At 40.7% G+C, this 20,591-nt stretch overlaps 1 protein-coding gene across 4 annotated transcripts in view; it reads right to left on the bottom strand.

Moving 5' to 3' along the window:
- The window catches only part of PREX1 (phosphatidylinositol-3,4,5-trisphosphate dependent Rac exchange factor 1), a 167,656-nt gene that overhangs the window by 13,099 nt on the left and 133,966 nt on the right, over positions 1 to 20,591 (bottom strand). For 2 of the 4 annotated variants that reach the window (XM_068416018.1, XM_068416019.1), the window contains exons 19-34: positions 20,050 to 20,135; positions 18,173 to 18,309; positions 17,558 to 17,729; positions 16,046 to 16,233; positions 15,117 to 15,278; positions 14,354 to 14,564; positions 12,881 to 13,142; positions 11,643 to 11,849; positions 8,199 to 8,287; positions 7,721 to 7,803; positions 7,029 to 7,119; positions 5,157 to 5,285; positions 4,420 to 4,461; positions 2,332 to 2,549; positions 1,184 to 1,283; positions 375 to 518 (exon numbers count right to left, since the gene is read on the bottom strand). In XM_068416018.1, coding sequence (XP_068272119.1) covers positions 375 to 518; positions 1,184 to 1,283; positions 2,332 to 2,549; positions 4,420 to 4,461; positions 5,157 to 5,285; positions 7,029 to 7,119; positions 7,721 to 7,803; positions 8,199 to 8,287; positions 11,643 to 11,849; positions 12,881 to 13,142; positions 14,354 to 14,564; positions 15,117 to 15,278; positions 16,046 to 16,233; positions 17,558 to 17,729; positions 18,173 to 18,309; positions 20,050 to 20,135 — 2,321 coding nt within the window. The remainder of the gene's footprint in view (positions 1 to 374; positions 519 to 1,183; positions 1,284 to 2,331; positions 2,550 to 4,419; positions 4,462 to 5,156; positions 5,286 to 7,028; positions 7,120 to 7,720; positions 7,804 to 8,198; positions 8,288 to 11,642; positions 11,850 to 12,880; positions 13,143 to 14,353; positions 14,565 to 15,116; positions 15,279 to 16,045; positions 16,234 to 17,557; positions 17,730 to 18,172; positions 18,310 to 20,049; positions 20,136 to 20,591) is intronic. The other 2 variants (XM_068416020.1, XM_068416021.1) reach the window with 2 other exon arrangements.

The raw sequence follows: 20,591 nt of genomic DNA, 5'->3' as shown, positions 1-20,591 counted from the left end.
ATTTGCTTATCAAGTAAATTTCCAGCCCAGATGATTCTGTCATGGTGTACACTTTTAAAAACACTTCTCTGTAGCCTGGGAACATCTCCTGATGCCACCCTAGATCAGATTGTCCATGTACTCCAATATAATCTCTCTATGGCCTTTCCAGGAAGCCATAAAAAAGCCCCAAACAGGCATATCTTCTTCTCATGACTGTGTCTTATTCTAAAATCTAGCACACCCCAGGTCTGCCTAGAATAGAAACATCTGCTTCTTAAATATGTCTGTCATTCTCAGCTGCATTATGTTAAGAGCTTCATGGTCATTTTTTATTTTGAATCTTCTAACATCATCAGTTAGTTTATTTTTCTCAAAAAGCTTTTTATAGACACCTTTTGTAAAGAGCACCGTGTGCAGTTTCAAGCTTCCCCCATTCTGAAACCGAGAAGGCAGTTTGGAGAAGTAGTAGCTGTCAAGATAAAAGATAACCTTCAAGGCCTGACGACTTCCTTCAATGTGGTAGAAGACATGAGTATCTGGAGAAATAAAGATAAAACACTTGCTGCTTTACCACGGCAGGAGAAATGCAAAACCTGAGTTCGTTAGATTATCTAATGACATTTCCTATTTCCCCCATTAGATGAGTAAGGGAGAGCCTTTATTGAGAGAATGCAGGCTCTAAAATATTATACTTAAAAAGATACGCTGTTAGCATGACCTAGCATGGTGTTTGATGCTAATACAATCAACACGGTTCACAATTAAAATCCCATCTTGTGTCATGGCATCTTGTAGTCCATAAACATGGAGAGAGATCTGGCAGGGTGGGATGCAGGGGACAGAAGAGCTGGGGAGGGACAGTCCTTCTACCTTAGGTAATGTGGTGAACTACAAACACGTGTCAGGAACCGCTCATCATCTGCCCTATCTCCCTGTGTGTGAAATCACACAGGTAAGGTGCGCTGGCACAGGGTTACAAATCACAGAATGTGCCACCAGCATCCCACGATGTCCGTCCTGACTTCCATGCTGTGTGTTTGCAGTGGAAGCTGAGGGAATGCAACAGTGCTTCAGAGAAGCTGGTCAGTGCTCTCTGGGTCTGACATGGTCTGTTAGATTTATAATCATGGAGGATATTAACCCATAAAACAAACAAGAAAAAAAGAGCATCAAAGAAACAGAAGAAACAGAGAATACTCACTTGCTACAAGACTTTCATCCAGCTGCTTGAAATAGAAGGCAACTTTGTCCATTTCAGTCAGAGTAACCTGGATGTCTTCCAGCATGGTACGCTCCTCCTTCTGGAGAGCAAAGGAACAGATATAAATAGGTTATAATCTGCCAGAAAGAGATCAATGGCAGGATGGTGTAGTTGTTACGGGCATGCTTTGGTTCAGGAGACCTAGAGCAGAATGTGGAGCTTTCCATTAACGCCATCCCAGCCAGGTAATTACTAATGTCTCTAACTTTGTGATACAAGTTTAACTACCCTTTGCTCAGCTATCATTTGATGTGGTTCACAGAGAGTAGAGAGGTTTAAGGACTGAATAAGTTTGAAGGGATCTCTTTCTCCAAACTTTATACCTACAAATGTGAAGAACAGCCTATCAGTTACTGCAAAATAAACATCCATACATTCCATGCAATATGAAGAAATAGTAGTTTGGATTGGATTGTATTTAAAAAAAAACCCCACACTCAATCTACAATGTTTACAAAGTCAAAAAAAAAAAAATGTTGCTTCTCTATAGTATCAGAGCTACTTGTCTTTTTTTATGGTCCTTTTTTCTTAGCATTTTTACAGTTCTGGTAGCTCATCTACTGTAGCTGTGGCTTATCTGTTCATTAGGTGCAGATGAATTATGCAAGACCAGCTCCCCTCCACCTTAGATGTGGTGCCTCAAATACCAGCACCACGGAGTGAGAGACTGCAGTCTATCTAGTCTCTAAAAGTGCCCAGCGTGTGCACAAAAGCCGAGATTTTCATGTTGTCCAAAGGCTTGAAATACTCAGAACCTTGTCACCTAGCTGTTGAAACACGTGTTTCCCCCAGCAGATGGCAGGTCACACCCGCGTCACCCACAGCTAAGCAGTAAAACCTCCCTAAATGCAGCAGCCTTCCTCCAAATACAAAGGTAGACAGACTCCTCTAGTGTGACAGTGGGTCCAGATGAGAATGATGAGATATGGAATATTGGCACATGATTGTCAGCAGTGGGAATCTCCAGATTTGCTGTAGTGAGAGTCTAAACATGCTGCTAGAAGGAAGGGCTCTGGCTGTGCCGAGTGGCCCAGAAGCATACAGGCAAGTGTGAGCAGACCCAAGGGTGCCACAATTCTTCATCTTACCACAGCGGGGGAGAGAAGAGACTGGTAGTTTAGTAAAACACCAGTGGCTGCGATCTGTTCCAGCCATTTTCTGCTGGCGTCTCTGCTGCTCTCTTCGTATTCTCCATTGTTGTTGTATCGATAGTTGAGAGCTGCCAACAACTGCTCTGAAAAGGTGCAAATGGCAGCCACAAGAGACTGACAGAAGATGGAATCACGTCTCAGCTGTAGCTCAGTATCTGCCGGAGAAGGGGAGAGAAGCACAAAGAATTCATGAGTGTACTTGTCTTTAATCTCACTGCCTAAGCAGCAGTTTGCGTGTGTGTATGTGCATGACATTTGGCTTCTGCTGTAGCTTTGCAGACTTAACAGATAACCTCTTCTTGCTGTGTGACCTGGGTGTACAGATAAAGACAGCACAGCTGGAGTACATGCATGTTTGAGAATTTTCTAGTCCACTTGACTGTTTGTTACTACCTCTGCCATCTGCACGCTCATTCTTCTGCCTGGGAAGAGCTGTAACTCCTTAGTGCCATATCTGGACTGATTCCCTTCTTTTTATGTTTACAGAAGCAAGAGAATTCTTGAAAGAAGGTCTCTGCCATTACTTCTCTCCTGGGCTATTAGAGATTCATCTTCCCCCATCCATCTGTATTTTGTGGGCTTCCCATATGCTTAACGCATTAACTGGGCCTGCCCATACGGTACCAATTGGTTTATGTTTCCTGGGAGAATTTACCCTGTGTTAAGTTTGCTTCCAGTCTGCCTGCCAGGCAGCCACATACTGGTCAAATCAGCCTCGTCACACTTACTTAAGGGAATTGCAGGCCAAAGGGGCACATGAATAAGTGAAGAGCTACTTCCCAGGCACCCTGGGCTCCTCCAGCAGGCACTGCAGTACAGCAGTCTCTCATTGTCAAGGCAGTGTTCCCCAGAGAAAGAAGCTGAAGACATCACCCAGAGGCTTTGAAGGTCTGGATTATTTTTATAAAGCACTGAACACAATAGACCAACTAATACACTCCAGGCCCTGGGCCATATTCTCAACTTAAGGGCAACCAATCCTTCTAGCAGTACACCTCTGTACTGCTGGAAACAAGGCAAAGAGAGTTTAGGACTGCTCTCAAGGCAAGGGAATCCCTGGCACCATAAACCTGCCATAGCCAGGTCAGTGCCATCTGCTCCTCCATTCTTTCCAGAGGGTGTTCATGGAAATGCTGTAGGAGATGGAACGCAGGTAGGGACTTAGAAAGTCGTAGCTGCTATCAGTAAAAACATCCTTTATGGACGCTAGACTGATGCCACAGGCTGGTTTGGACAGACACGTGGACCAGCCCTGGCAGGAGCTGAGAAGTGACTTAGAGCCATACACATCTCTCATCTTCATTCTATGAAGACTTGAGAGTCAAGTCTGGCACAGGGAAATAACGACACCCTATTCCAGTTATTTATTACCTCATTTTCAAACAAAAGTACACCAAGTAGGTGTGTCAATTACAGAAAGACTGCACATTCACTCCTGGAAAAGGTCCGTCCCTTGATCTGCGAGCACAATGTTTTGTGCATGGTAACAGATTAATGATGTCCATGGTGTATTTAGGTGCCGCCTGCCCATTTAGGTTCTTAAGTCTGCTCCTGGCTGTAATTTCAGTACACACAATCCCAACTCCTAACACGCCTGCTCTGTTTGGAAAGATGACAGAGTCCATGGTCTCACAGAAAGTTGTGCAATAGGTCTCATTTTTGCTGCATGTTCTCACCACAGCAGGAAACAGTAAAGGCCATCTGGGAAGGAGGATTGTACAAAGGAAAAAAATGAAGACAGTAAGAAGAAAAACAGTGCTTGTGAAACATGAGCGACCAGCCAGGTAACACAAGCAACCTACAGTGAATTGAAATAATGTAAACTGAAGAACAGATGTCAGATGTATGGAAAGGTTGCCCTAGATGCAGAGCATGAGAAATGTTAGTATAAAAATGCCAGGGAAAAAACCTAAATGCTAAGGAAAAACATAACATTCTGACGTATGTATGTGCATGCACATAAAACTTAAGTGTTAGGGACTTCTGTGTATATGATGTTGTTTTGCAACAAATAAAACCCCTTACCTGTGCATTTTAACAAGGCCAAAAGCAGCTGATTCTTCCCATCTAAAACAGCGAAGAAAAGGAATGCTCTAGTCAACATGATACCAAGTTAGGTTTGATTGATTTTGGTTGTCTCCTCATTCCCCACAATCCCTGGTGCCCATGTGGCCATTTCTATTTACTCTAGTAGTCCTTATTCACACAGACATGTCAATGATTGAAAAAGAAACAAGGTGTAAATCAAAGAATTTTACAGGCTAAATGCTCTATTAACTACCATGAATTATTGGAAGCAAATTGCACATGTAGTGAATCTCTAAGGAGGTGATTTCTGTCCAGTGCTTTGCACTGGACTGTAAACATCAGATTCGACTCCTGTTCCAGTTCAACCAGACTGCAATGGTTTAGGATGTTGTAGTATCTGATTAGCATTCATTTCATTTTGAAATATACCAAACATCTCTCTCCTCATCTTCTAAAAGGGTTAAAAAAAGCACAGAGAAATCGATCGGTCTGATATCATTCTGTCTGAATGGGCTGACAGAATAAACTAAGGGAGAGAAAGTCCTTTGGAATGGCTGCACAGGTGAGATGTTACCATACAGCACTGGGACTCTGCAAACAATAACCTGTTTTACCTGTTGTTCTCTAGAGCCTTATTACAAACTGAGATAAAATGATAAAATGAACTGCCAGACTTGAATAGATCAAGATCTTTTCTCCCTGAAGCCGATAACAACTTTTCCTTATTTACAGACCTTCCACATATTTTTGTATGATTTCAACAAGGTTCTTGATCCGCAATGGAAGATTCCATGGATCTTCTTGAATGCTGGCTTGAATATTATTTCGGCACCTAACTGTGGTTTCTTCCTTCTGTTTAAATTCTAGAAAAAACGGAGGTTGTTAGCCATTAGGAAATGCTGCATAGCCGAGAGTGGCTTATGAGTTATCATGTGTATATAGACGAAAGCAGAGATACAGTATCAATAGCAACAACTGTGAATGAAAAAAGTTCTTAAATAGATCTAATACAGAAGGAAAAAAAGGCTATTCCTATAATCTCATGATCAGCAGTCTCCGAGCATAGTTTTCAGGATTATGGACTAGACGTTATGTCCATGGGTGACATGCACAGTGAAGGGAGCTCTGCACTACTGACAAAGCACAGAGTTCCCTTCTGTTTTCTCTGCCTTTAACAACATGCAGGCAGCTGTTTTGGGTAGATCTAGTCTCTCTGGCTGTGCAGAATCAGATCAACTTTTTGGCTGCAGCTGTCACATCCCATAATACTGATGAGAAGTTATGAAATATTCTGCTTTCTTTCACCTGATGGAAGCTAATTATTTAATTACAGAGTAGAAGATTTATTCTCCATGCCAAATGGAGCTAAGCCAAATACCCCATTGCTGGTGATAAAATGCATAAGCAGACAGAGAAACACAGAAAACCTGTGCCAAATAACTGCTCCCGAACAGAACCGGGACAGCATTCAGATTTACATCCATCACTGAAAGGTGTCCATGGTAGCTATTAAACAGACACTTTGGTCCGGGATTCCAGCTGAATGTAAGCAGGGCTTGCCTGTTCCTTAGTGTGATGAATGTGGGATCATCAGTTCACTTCAGTTAACTAAAAGACTCTCAACGTAATTGATCTAGTTTTAATAAATAAGACTCCGTTTAAGCAAAATAAAATAAAGGAAGTGGACACAGGGTGTCTGTTATTTCTTCACTTCATTCAAACAGTGCATGGAAAAGCTAACAGATATTCACATAAACGTGAATGTGTTTGTAGAGATGAGTTCATGGAACAGAACTTCATAGGAATTATTTCTGGAGTCAGGAAAAAAAGCAGAAAAAGGTCTCTTCTAGAGCTCACTGTAACTTAAACATCGAGCTTGTCAAAGGCTGGAGTATGGCAACAGCACCTGAAGTAGGTGCTGCTGTAGGAATAGTAAGAAACATTTCAGATTTCAAGTGGGAAAGGAAATGCAGCAAATGTTCAGAAAATAAAGTCCTGTGTATTTCAATGAGAGAAGAAACCACATCCTGGGCCTCAAAACCATTAAGACCAAATTCTCATCATGCTCCCTGAGGAAAAAGAAAACACGGTATCATTTGTTTGCTCTCTATGGGAATCAGTTTTCAAAATAAGTGTCATGTGAGGATGAGTTTACTCTGGCAATTACCCATCTGAAGGAAAGCAGAATAAGTCATTAAGCAAACTCAGGCAGAACCTTTTGGTGCCTCAGATCTACAGTGGTCAGCCCCTCATCCGCTTATCAGAGTGCTCATTTACCTTGTATCTCACCTATCTCTACCTTGTACCTTTTGAGATACATATCCACATTCACATCAAAGGATAGATTTGGAGACTGGTGAAAAAGCTCTGAGGATTCAGCGCATAAAACAGAAAAGCGTTCTGTGCGTTTCAGAAGGAGTTCATGTGAAAATGACCTTTTAAGGATGCAAAATTTCGATAGTCAGACACGGTACCTGCCATTAACATATGACTGGGTAAACTGCATGGTTAAGTAACCCTGCGTGGCCGTATAGCATATATGCATTTGTGTTAAGCGCTGGTCCTAGAAAATGACATTATTAAATACAATCAATCTTTTTCTTTACCTTGCAAACTGTGGTCCATTGGAAAGTGCTTGGTTTCTTCAAAGGCTTTAGTTATTACTGGTCCTTTTAGAAGTGCATTAATTGCATCAACCTACAATTGGAATGTTTTCAATCAGTGTTAGTAAGACTTGCAGAAAAAAATTTGAACAGAACTCTTGTGGGAAAATGCAAAAGCCATTACACTCTTTGTATTCTGGAATGATTTCTTGTTGACAAATAGCACTGAGACTTTCTAACTATGAACTGGCCTCGAGAGCCGCTCACATTGAATACAGCATTTTGCACAAAGATGATGCAAAACAATTCTCTGGTGCTATCCATCTATAAAGACATCTGTTGGCTAAACTTGGGAGGACTCTCCCGAGATCCGTAAATGTGATCCATTTACATCATACAAGGTATTAGAATTCTGCTCGCCTTTTCCTTTTTTTCATGAAAGCTTTTTTCCCCTTAGTCTAACGCCTGAGATAAGGCAGGTCAACCTTGCTTAAATCACACAAGGCAACCTGAATGTTGACAAAATTGATTCCTCAAACTGTCCTATAATAAACTTGCTTACAGTGTACCCCAGAATCTTGATAATTTGCCTTCTCTCAAAATATGGTCTCATTAAACAATGTGATACTTCCAATTTCTTGTATTGACATTGATAAAGAGAAAGCAATTCTGTGCAAGAGTACTGCTTTACATACCTGGTTGAAAAGATGTTCCAGACAGCCATGAAGTTTGTCTTGCTTGTCTAAAGGAATCCTCATATCACTGGGAAGCTCATCTCCTAATAAATGAAAGATGAAAAGCTTTTAACTGTCTCACCAATGTAATGTGTGATGAGGCCACAGGTGACACAAGCACACCTTCTCACTGGAGTGGGTGAAAAATGATCGCTGCTTTATCTCTAATCATAGATCAAAATACTCACGATTTTTCATATAATGCAAATGTCCAGTAACTAAAGCAGCTTATCCCTGCCTAATCTCTCTTCCACATTCCAAATGTACTGTGCTTCATTAGAAAAAGAACAAATCTCTGTCTTTGCGTTCTTGTGATTAGATTTGAAGAAACCACATTTGCAACTTAAATATGCAAGTGGCTTATAATCAGCAAAGACTTATCAGCTCTGCTAAGAGGTCTGGTATGAGAAACATGCACGTAACCTATGCATGTACTCACCTGATCCCATCTCATCACTGCCCAAGTAAGAGCTGTTACTCCGGACACTGGTGTATGACAACACTGAGTCCCGGTTACTGTTACATTCACTAGAAAGAAAAGCAAAGAAGGTGATTGAAAAAAAGCTGTTCTTACACCCAGTCTCTGCTATACTATCATTCTGGTTTTATTAACACCGAAATCCCCCAAACTAATTCTGTTGGGCATATACAAAAGAAAAACTAATTGCATGCAGAACAACCATTAAGCAAGGCCTCTGGGGCTGGCACTGTAAGATGTCTTTTTCCATTTGTAGGGACCACTCAATGCTTAATATATCGCCTGGATACTATAAATAATGAAAACGGACTTCCCACCACAGACATCATCTGGGTCGCATCATCTCCCCTACTCTATGAGCATCGAGTAGGGGAGAAATAATTAAAATCTATGAGATTGAATCTCCACTAAACTCAACATTTGTTACCAATTCTCAGGATATTACAGCATCCAACTCCAGCATAAACTGAAGCTGCAGTAGCACAGATGTCGGAGATGGGAGAGGAGATTTAAGGAATCTATCCCATCGGAGAATCAGGCACTGCAGATCCTAAAATTATCTCAGGAAGCAGAGCAGTCACTACAGTTGGCTTCACACCAATGTTGGCTCATGCACACCTGGAAATTTCTAGTATGAATCTCCTCTGTTGAAAGTTCACTTTCCACTAACCATAACTTAATGAAAGTAATCAAAAAGGCTGTGGATCTCAGTCTGTCCCCCTCCAATTAAGTGACACAGTGTTTTTAATGGTACAAGCCCAAAACAAAGTCTACAAAATTCTCCATATTGTCTCTTCCTCTGTTTTTATTTTCGACTGAGATGAGACAAAAATATAAAAGCAATTGCAAGAACCCTAATCAGCGTTCTTGCCTGTCCTTTGTTAAACCTGTTATCAAAGAAATCTGTTTTTTTCTGAAGACGACCAATACTTACTGCAACTACTCTGCAGTACAAACTCTTACGAAATTTGAATTACACCTCCAAATGATACTGCAGAGAGAAGCAAGGCTAATGCAAACAAAATATTTTCTTAGCTGTAATTTGCTAACTTTTGTACCTCCTCAGTAGTTTTTCAGATCAAAAACCATAAAAATACATTTTATTCCCCCTTGAGTAACTACTATCTGTAATATATGCTTAATTCTCTGCCTCTGTCTAATAAAGATAAGACAGAATAATCTTTCTCATCTCACAGTTATGTGTAGGATTTTGGAACAAGTGACAGACCCACAGAGACTGCTTGTGATGTCACTTTGTTACCCGGAATAGATTAGCCTCAATTACAGAAACCATTTAAACTAAACAGTGATCATAAATGGGATTCCTATTAACAATGAAAGAAATACAGCACATTTCAATAAAAAAAGCTTCAGAGCACATGTGCAGATTTAAATCCAGCACAATAAACAGATGCCACAGATCTCAACATTGTGAGTGCGGGTTCTCTTTCTTTACTGACTTCATATTTGCTGTCCTTGGAGACGCTCAGTATTCAACTGGCCCCATCCAATGTGAACTGTTCCGATTCTGTCATTTCTGCAGCGCTGCGTAAATGTAACATATTGCTACTTGTAAAACCAAGAGCAAGTAAAGAATCAGGCCTGTAGTGTGGAAGTTTCAAAGACACATCATTTATTCAGGTTATTCTAATCCTCCCAACTCACTGTAAAGTGTGTTTACTCCTTTGTGTAGGCAAAGTCCTATGGCCTTACTACAAATGTAAAAATGGCCTATTAAGGATGTAAAATTGCAATGGTCAGACATGACTGCAACTTGTTGTTCCATTTCATCTGAAGCTGATTTTCCAAATGTTTCCTCCCAAGAAAGACAGATTTAGAGTGTGTAGAGATTTCCTTTGGTAGCAAATATTCCTGGAGAAGCAGCAGTCAATTGTGTCCCAAAAACAAGATTTTGAGACACCGGAATAATCATTTGCATTTGCGGTTTCAAAGACCCATTAAAAATAAAAAAACCTCAATGTCCATTTCTGTTTCTCAGTGTCTTAGACTTTTGGGAAAATTGTTTGCAGAATTGAATGGAAACATTCCCTTACAATAGCGGCTATTGTAAGACCGAGCAGTTTGCAAACTCTGCTGAGCTTCTGCAGTTTCCAGCTATACGATATAGACAGGGACAGTCACACTAGACCTATTTCATTTTATTCAATTTTCTAGAAGTGATGGTATTTTGGCATTGTTAGGAGAAAAGGTTTTTTGCTGTGTGTCTCCACGGTAATAAATGTAATGAAATAACTATAGCTCGTGAATGCTTTACTAAGTGAATACAGAACAATTGACTGACTGGAAAATAACATTATTTCAAATACTCAAACTCAGAAAAACTAGTTCTAACCTTGAAGAGGTTGAGGGCTGGAGTGGTATTTTCAAGGGACTAAGGAAGTTAGTTTAATTCCTGAATGTTTCTTTGGACAAAAACCTATGGTGTTCACTAGGGGATGCACAGCTAACACCATGACTAGAAAACCTCAACTGTGAAAAAGCCAATCACGAGATCTTAAGGTTGTTCTGAGGGTCATCAGATCAGCAGAAATCCAGTGTCCACAGAAGGTCTGTCAGGTCTGCTGGGTTTTGGCGCTTTCTACTACTATACTGCTCATTGTGATGTGAGCAGCACAGTTCAGAACCAGGCAGATGTCAGCCCTGATAGTGAATTCTAGAGGTCTTAGTTAAATAAAGCAAGTGCAGCAGCCTCTTACTTGATGTGTAACTCTGTTCACATAACCCCAAGAACAGAAGAATTCTTGGGAACAGAAAACCTCCGAGAAAACACTCATTACAGGAATGAAGATACAGCTTGGGGAAATCTAGACCTCCGCTCTGCTAGGAGGACTCACATGGCAATTCATCACTCCTCATCACAGAGCCACACAAAGAGGGGTTATCCTCATGGCACAGCAACAGACGCACACTTGCATCAAGGCTTGCAATCTCTTTGATTGCTTCCTTTTCATAGATGTTACTCCATGGACACTGTTCAGATTAAGATCACATGAAGTCCTTCTGGTGAACCATGGAGAAATGCACCATGTTCATGCACGTGTACCACACTTTGGAAAATTCAGATTGATACCTGGCCATTTTAGTCACACAAGATGTACCTGCTGGTGTATGTAAATAGTGGATAGTCTGCTCTAGAAAAGAATCCTGATACCAATTTGTCATCTACTACTATAATATTAGGAGAAAATGAGACAGAGGAAAAGAGCTGCAGGTACTACAGCATATTTTTAGCAAGAGTTCATGTGACAACTGTGTAGTTTTGGGTAAAAAAAAAAAAAAAAAAAAAAATCACACAAGGTTCTCCTGCTTGTTGAATCCATACTTGGATTAGAGCTTTAAAACATTATATTAGTAAGGTAAAAGTGGCACAATCTTCAGACTAACCTGTAGGAGTCTCTGAAACTCATTGTGTCATGTCCAGAGTCTTCCTGGTCCTCCTCAGAAACTTTGAAACAGACCTTCTTGATTCCACCATGCTCAGCTTTGTCAGGATCACTCTCTTCTGTTCCCAGGGAAGGTGGAGATGTCTCCTCAGCAGATGGTGGCTCACAGGCACCACCATCTGTAGGTTCTGTTATGGTGGACAAAAGTCTGCAAAAGTAAAACGTGCAGCTCTCAGGGCCTGGTGGGTAGTCTCACAAATGAAGTATAATGAGTAAGGTTGGAATTCAGCTATGTGAAATCAAAAGCAACCTTGCCAGTATTCTACATAGACTACAGCTATGTAAAATTGTGAGCTCTGAAAGGGGTTCATCGAAATCCATGAATCTCAGTTCACAAAAGGTCCTGTTTCCATAGGTACCCTACCTCCATAAGGTACAGCGTAATCACTGTAACCATGGTGGCCTGAAAGGGCTCTGTTTTTAATTTGCCAAAGTCCTCACTTTCTCCATCCAAGGCGCCAGGTTTCACCTCTGGGGCAGTGCCTCATCTCGCTGGCTCTACCCAGCAGCTACCGCCCTTTCTTAAACACGTTTGAGCCAAGGCTCCACATGCTTTATGGTCAGTTGAAGTTCTGGTGTACGATGGGCTGTTCTTTTTTGTTACTGGAAGTGTCTGGGAGTGGCTTAGGGCAGCTTATGGCCTTCTCCCACACAGATCACCCCTGCAGCTCCTGCTACCAAAACCCTGCCAGTTACGCACAATACACAAACACACTACTCAAATCCTTCATTACTACTACTAAGAGACCCGTGATGAGAAAAAGACAAAAAGAAGAAAGGAAAACACAGATGCCATAGAGAAAGGTGCCTGAAATCACAAGTTTTGCTTAGTCTGCCTTATGACAGACAAAATCTCACGGGTAGGGCCTCTGTCTATATGGAATTCCAAAACTGCTGTTGGCACCAAATAGATTCTTATATTGGAATACACAGTAAGCAAAACAGTGGCTGTTGAATTCAGGTAGACTTTCAGGAGGAAAGGACGATAATATATACATTGGTGGATCTGCACAGGAGTAGGTTTGATGCAACCAGCAAGGAGCTGTAACGCAAGTGCATGTGTGAATAGGTGAGTATAAGAGTATTGTTGGGGACGATATGCACAGCGTATTTTCTCAGGTTAATGCCTCCATTTTATCAGAACTGCTCTCTGCAGTGCGTATGGGATTCTTTACTCACTTATTTATCTGAATGACATATTGCTTCATTTCCTTCACTGCAACGTCAAGTTTGTTAAAAAGGTGCAAGTATGAGTCCTGTATCTCCCGATCTTCCTGTTTCAGCAGAAAACTGAGTCCCCTTTCTTCCTGAATTGTTCCTCCATTCTGCTGGCCAAAGCTACCATCAAGATCTCCATCTTCTGGGGTCAGACATCTCCAGGATGGTGCAGCCATAGTGGTGATACAATGTTGAGTATATGAGACTGGATTTAAAGTACCTACTAAACATCGAAGGGTCTAGTTAGTACGGCTTTCATGACTTTCCCCACTCCATCCCAATAACGGTAGTTTAGGATAGGTAGAATTTTAACAGAAAAAAATAAAATCTCACAGAATTATTTTATATAATTACATTCTATGACAAAAACATTCTTTAAAAAAAAAAAGATAATTTTTTTTCCTGGCATGCCAACTAGATGTTTTGAATTTACTGCAGTCCAGGAACAGGTTAAATTAGAGAAGACAGCAAGTGTCCCCACATATACTCATATAGACAATTGATAGTATCTAAAAGCATTTGTTGAAATGTTCATGAATTCAGGTTCTCAGGAGTTTGTCTGTGTTATTATTCCACCTTTACAAACAGTTACACACACACGCACACATATACATATATAAAAAGAAGTAGGATTATGTCCTTACAGAAAATAAATAAAATTCCTTTTCATTTAAAAATGCTGACAGTTTTGGTGTGCTAACCTTTGCTAACCACCTTAGCTTGCATTACAAATACTATAGAATTTTAATATCTTCAAGCAAGCAGGGCTTCTTTATCGACCTCATTTTGAATAGTCAATGCCATTCTTCAGAAGATTGGTTAGTCTACACTTCCCTGTCTCTCTTCCAAACATTTCTGCACTCTGACCTTCACATGACAATAAATCAGAAGCATATTAGGTGAGATCATGATGAAGAAATGTTGGAACTCAAATAATCAGGTTGTAGGACAAATGCTATGTAGCAGCTATTTATCAGAAAATAGACCCCCTTGACGGAGTAGAGACTTTCTGCTCCAATGCAGAGAATTTATTTAGTAATGACAAAAGAAAACAGCACTACAGTCAGATTGACTCATGTTTTCCCCCTGAATGTAGCCTCTCTTCACAGCACCAGCACTACCATTAGCCCCCATTCACTTTTAGTCAGTAAGTCACCTCTACTAAGTGCAAACAATACTCCAGGATCCTTAATTATCGCGAGATGACCACACTGCTTTGCTAGTAAAAACATTTGACCTGAGGGCTCTCTATGCTTAAAGGCATTACTATTTTACAACACAAGGAGGCTGTCATTTTACTATAAAATTTTAAGGATGAAAAAGGGTACCGGCAAGACCATGTTTCTTTGGAACTTATTTTGGCCTTGCTGAGCAGTGGAAAGACATGACTTTTTATACAGATAAAATCAGTATGATTTGAAAGTTAATTATCACCTTGCTCTGGATCAAGACCAATAATAGAGGGCTTCCGTCCAATGCGAATGCTGAACGACCTCCCTGCTGAGGTAGTGTTTTTGGGGTATGATACCTCCATGTGGTTAACATGGCAGTTGGTGGGGCAGAAATCCATGCTGTTGAGGGAATGTGGTTCCATGACAGCTTGTTTGAAGGCTGGGCTCACCTTTGTTTTCAGTTCATCTGCAAACTGGGAGAAATAAAGCAAGCATGTGCTACTTCATTTGCAAAAAATTATGATGCAATACAGACAATCCTTTTCTCTTCCTGCCTCCTATTCCAGAGTCATATAATTTCTGCTGCTGCTGGAATAACACATGAAAAAAAAAGCTCATAAAACAACAAATGAAAGCCATTAGCTATACCTTCTAGGACTCTCTTTTCAAACAGCTCAGGTAACTGCGCAAAAAAGCACACATAGTTTGTTTATGGTATGACACACTACACTTATGCTCATGTTAAATCAGACACTGATCTTTCTGTTGTCATATTTATTCACTCATATGGTGGAAATGAACCTGCATGAATATGTTATAACCCACAGCTCTGACAAGCTGACAGGAGTGATTTGCAGATAAGGTCCTTTTTCCTCAAAACTTGCAGTTCCAATAACCTGCAGAGCTGTTTTCATGCCTCTAGGACACCTACCTCTAAAGCAGTTCGGATTCATTAATAAAGAATACTAAGACCCAGTTACCACAACAAAGTCTTGAGACTTCACCAAGAACTAGTAGTGTTGTACCTCTTGGTAGTTTGTGAGCCTTCTGCTAATGCTTTCCAGCTTAGTGTCACAGATTTGCCGGAATTCATACTGGGGCATGGTGGCCACAGCACTGCTTAGGGATATAAGTCTTTTGCAATTCCTTACAAAGTGATTGTCCTCTGCAGCAAAGGCCTCTAAAATCTAAACAAAAAGACAGGATGTCAATGATATCAGACTTGACAGTGAGGGAAAATACAGTTTTCTTCCACTGAATAAGTGGCAAAGCCCCATGTTGTCATGGTTGAATAAAGCTGCCTTCAGAACAAGTTGCCTTTATTATCGCCTGAGAACCACAATCAGGTCTAATCCCCAGGGTCATAAAACATTCCTAAAAAATTTTTAGAATAACTGAAATGGATCAAAATATCCACTGTGCACTGTCAAAGTTACCTGCTCTGGCGTACTTTCATGGGACATAACAATGTTACTGGGATGTGACAGAAACATTTACCTTTAGCTCATTATTGTCATAGATGACCAAAATACTAAGTGCACTGCTGCTTTCCAATAGCAGCAGTTCTACTTGCTTCCTTTAGTGACCCAGCCAGCCTATCAGATGGCAAAAAGGTGCTTGATTTTCTTCCAAGGTAAAGGAAATTCTTGCCTGAAAAGATTAATCTTGAGTATCAGCAAAGAGTATGTTACCAGACAGATAAAAGCAAGAATTCCACGGCTGAGGGCTCCCCTCCCTCTACCTCAACATCTGAAATCCTGGAAGCATTTGCTGACTTGCTCATAACCAAACAAGCTATTATAACTTGGTGCATCCTAATAAAGAAAACTCCAGGCAGGGTTGAGAAGACCATGTGCTACCTCATCTGAAGAGCCAAGCCACCAGAGAAATGCCTGTATTATTGGCTTGCCTGTTCTCTTTGGGAATGAAGTTGGCCATGTATGTTTTCTGGTACCTTTGCAGTGAGATTGAAGCAACCTTTCGGTTCCACAATTTTCTCCAAGACAAAGGATTTGATTCCTGCACTGCTGACATATTCGTACACCACCCCATGCTCCAGGTGGATGTTATCCACAGTCAGGCTAATGAGAGGTGTTTCTTCACCAATGATCAGTGGAGAGCTGATGGTCTGTGGTGTCTGGGCTGGAACCAAAATAAGTGATTAGAGGTGTTTGGCAGCACACATGAATACATAGTGAATGCATGGGGAAGAGAAACCTGTTGAGAGGTATTTTTAAATGCAAAGACACAACATTTGGCTCAAGGAGTCTCTGAACCACATACTGCTAGAGGCTGGGAGAATATTCTGAGGAAGACATTTGCTGTTGGCCACTACTGGAGACAGTGATAGACGTTTAGACAATCCACATGCTCCAGCCCACATTCTGATGTTCTTCCATGTGTGCATGCACACATCCATGCACAGGACACTACTTCTAGTTCTGTTCAGCATTTAGACACACAGACCCCAGCAGAAGCGTTCAAAGGGAAGTGAAGTATGTTAATCTCAGAGCCTTGTTGTTTGTAATGACCCTCTGGACGACTGCCACTTTTCTGTCCAATGTTGGGAAATGCTCCAGATGCATTTCCTGTGCAGCTATAAGACTGAGATGGCAGGGCAGGGCTGGGGTGAGGAGATAACATCTTTTACACACAGCAATGCTATTGTCACCAGAGAACAGATTTAAATTACATTGAGATTTGCCAGAGAATTGCTCGCATGCCTCTACCAGGGCACTGCTCCAGCTGTTCCACCATGGAGCTGCACTGTTTGACCATTAGATTACCAGGCTCACCAGACCTTAGATGGGATCCACACAGATGTGCATGTGTTCCTGGAGAAGTTGCCAATGGCATTCAGAGAGTCCAGGCTCAGTCCTTTGGATTGAATCTGGCTTCAGTATTCTCCCCTTATATCTACTTTTCCAGATAAGCTCTTAAAATGAAGCTAAAGCAGTGGTTTTTATGAGTTACACTTTTCTAAATTGGAAGAAATACAACCACACTTTTTGCTGACACAGTGGTAACATGCTCTGAAAACTTGCTCCAGATCAAAGTAATTTAAAATCTTAATCTTTAATCTTAAATCACAGCAAATATAGATTTTTCTAGGTGGAGTTACTTGCAGACCTTCCCTCTCCAGCTGCCTACTGCCCATAAATTCCTGGTTTGCAGGGGCTACCAAATGATTCCAAAAATGCTGAGCCTTTTCATTCCAGAAACTGGTTCTCTTGTAAAGATCAGAGAGTCACAGGGGTATGATTTCTGTTTGTATCTCAATTTTTTCTTCTCCTGAATGAAGTGCAGCATAAATGTACTTCCTCTGGCAGACCTCATCCTATTACAAAGCTTTACTAAGACAAGAGATATTCTACAATAATAATTACACTTTATATTTCTACTGCAGTTTTCCTTCCTGAAGCCCTTGAATTTTCCCTACATTTTCTTCCTCCATGAGAATCTTTACCTGATTCCTGTTGGCTGTTCTGAAGGGAACCCAGTTCTGCACCTCCTTCCAGTGAAGAGTCTTCTTTGCTGGAGCCAGGAGGACTGCCATTCAGATATGCAGTGGAGACTGCTTGCTGAACTCTGTCCTCCTCAGCATCTTCATGTGTTCTGTACACCCACTGGTACAATCCCTTTCAAGAGATAAAAAGCTTCAGCTGTGACCTCAGTCAAAATGCCCTATCTCTATATGTTTGGACCACAAAGGTGAATCTAGCTATCAATTTTACATCTTCTGAGTTGGCTGAAATATCAACATTCCCCCAGCTTCCCCCTAAACTTCAGAGGATCTAGATCAATCTAGATCAATATCTGGGTGAACTTCTAGTTTTAGCAATAGTTAATAATATTTAGCACTGTATGCAGTGTATGAATTAGCATACATATTATTTGTAGATGTTTTGCAACTATAGGCAACTGTAATCAGCTCCCTCGGTTACATTAGGACCTTGGCAAGGAAGTAAATAAGTCAAGAGAGACACGTATAAGTTGTTTTTCTAAATATTTGGTGAGCTTAAAAGCACAAAAGAAGGGGAGGACAGACTTAATGTACTTCCTTTGAGGTTTGTATTCATACCAGTGCTTCCTGTTGTCTGGTCCTGTAGGCTGTAAAGTGCTCCAGAACCTCCATATAATTTCCATGTGTTGCATTATTCCCATTAACTTTCAAAATACACTGCCCTGGATGAAGGCCTGCAGCTGCAGCCTCGGATCCTGAAAAATCAACAGGAGAGGAGTTAGACAGTAAAGCCATCTGACTGTGGAAAGGAAAACTGGAAAGTTTGTAAAGGGATTCTGGTTAAGAAGAGTAAGAAAAAAAAAGCTAGTTGAATGTTGTCATGCTTTTGCTACTAAGTATTCTGAGAGCTTTGCTGTATACAGAAAAACTCATGCATCTATCCTTCAGATTTTCAGTAGTGCTGGGAAAAAGAGAGACCTCCTAGACCTAAACGCATTCATGCTAGAGATTGAAATTCCTGTGGGACATCATTTGGGATTCTTATATGGCTCTTCTAGCCTCATGGTTACATTAGCTGAGGCCTTGCTTAAATGTACACAGTTATATTTGTTTCAGCTTGTTGCACTTGAAAGACAGAGAACACTTGCATGCTATGCAATTTGCCATGGACTAAGAAATAAAGACCATGATGTATTTAAAACTAGAGTAAGTCTAGAGTGCAATAACCAACTTCAATGGATGTATTCCAGATTCATGTGAACAAGACTCAGACCCAAATCCAGCTCCTAGAAATCTACAGTTAAGGTGATTAACTTTTTTAAGGCACCATCATTTAAAATTCATAGGGTTTTATTCCAAATGCAATTTGTCTTTTGCTAGCAAAGTCCTGAAAAAGGAGAATCTTTCTAGCTGGCACGTCCCGTTTGCACTCTTCAGACTGTTAAAAAGTGGTTACAGGTGCTGTTATGAAAGAGCATAATAAATGTGTCTCCCTGAGAACACTGTTTGTTGCATTTGGATGCTGTCTGCTGTCTGTATACTAACTGCACATATTTGGATATATGTATTTGTTCTGAAGGAAGGAAGGAAGTGGTACATGTCTGAAGGGTCATTATTTTCTGCATCTGCTGAAAATAAAGGTTAGATCTGTGCTTTATTTGCAGCTCATTTCACATTTCAGTTACGGAAGTAGTAAATTTCTCTGTCAAACTGCGTTTTCTCCTTTTAAAAAGGCCAAGGAAAGCAGTTCACTGCTATCTTATATTGGTAATTTATAGCAGTAAAAGCCAATGTAAAGGGAGAAGTAGTCTTCAAGTCTTATACCATACTTTGTGATGCCCACTAAGAAACATGATCTGTCTACCAACCCGCTGATCCCACAGCACATTCACAGCTGCAGTGATCCAAACTGCGGCTGACCACAGGCAAAAATACTGAGGACGCAACAGACAGCATCACACCTCAGCTTTTTCTCAGCCACCTCAGTTTTAAATTTTTATTCCCTGTGGCTGTAAAGCTGTATCTTAGTAGTCTTAGAAGAAACAAGGTTAGGATCACTACGCAAGAGCTCAAGTGACAACGCTTTCTCAAGAGTCTTTCCACAGTACTGTGGATTGCAGTAGCACCAAGTTTCTTCTACTGTAGAATTAAGTTATTCCCTATTTTGTGTTGATGGGATTAGTGACCCAACACTCAGTTCATAATAATGATACCATTTTCTTAGACTGTATTTAGATTAGAAGCACTTTGAGGCAGGAACTGTCTCGTTGTTCCATGGTTTTATGTATGAGTGTGATCCTTCTCTGTGACGGGGTTCCTAGTCATCATTATGGTTATTAAAATAAGTTGTCAGAACTTGTTTAGAACAAGTTTGACAATGAAATCGGGATCTTGCTTGATTGAGAGATATGTATACACACACACACTTTATATACACATGTATATACATTTAGCTGTACTCCCAAGCTTAACTATACCACAGCCTTTCTACTTACCTCTTCCTACTGCGTGAACGTATGGTGGTGCTGCTCCCCGTATCTGAAAGCAAAGTGCTTCAGGACAATCTGGGATTTTAATAATCCTGCAGGTAAATCAAGGAGAAGAGAAAGCAGCATTTTAAGTTAGGCTGCCAGAGCTCTGGGCAGTTCTAACACCATCTTTCCCCAGCATTCACAACCGTGTTTTGGATTAAAGAAAGCACCCACATAGTTTACAAATAACTAACAAATAAATAGACCTGAAGAAATCATCCACTCCATCTTCATTCTCCAAGGCAGATGAGAGATTCTCTTTGTTAATTAAAATTTGGCACTTCCAGATTTATTACATCTTTAAGTGAATAACACAGGACAGAAACTTTCTCTGGTATTTATATTCCCTTTCATTTCTAGACAAACTTCAGTGCAGCTCTGATGACTTACACCAGCTGAGGATCTCTTCCATTAAAAAAAAAAAATAGACTGGACAAGATATCCTGGACCAGAATTTAGCATCCAGTGCTCATTGAGATGTTCAATTCTATGGCAAATTCTGGGAT

Source organism: Nyctibius grandis, chromosome 19 (assembly GCF_013368605.1).
Source record: "Nyctibius grandis isolate bNycGra1 chromosome 19, bNycGra1.pri, whole genome shotgun sequence".
NCBI lineage: Eukaryota > Metazoa > Chordata > Aves > Nyctibiiformes > Nyctibiidae > Nyctibius > Nyctibius grandis.
This window is presented reverse-complemented; position numbering and strand designations above follow the sequence as displayed.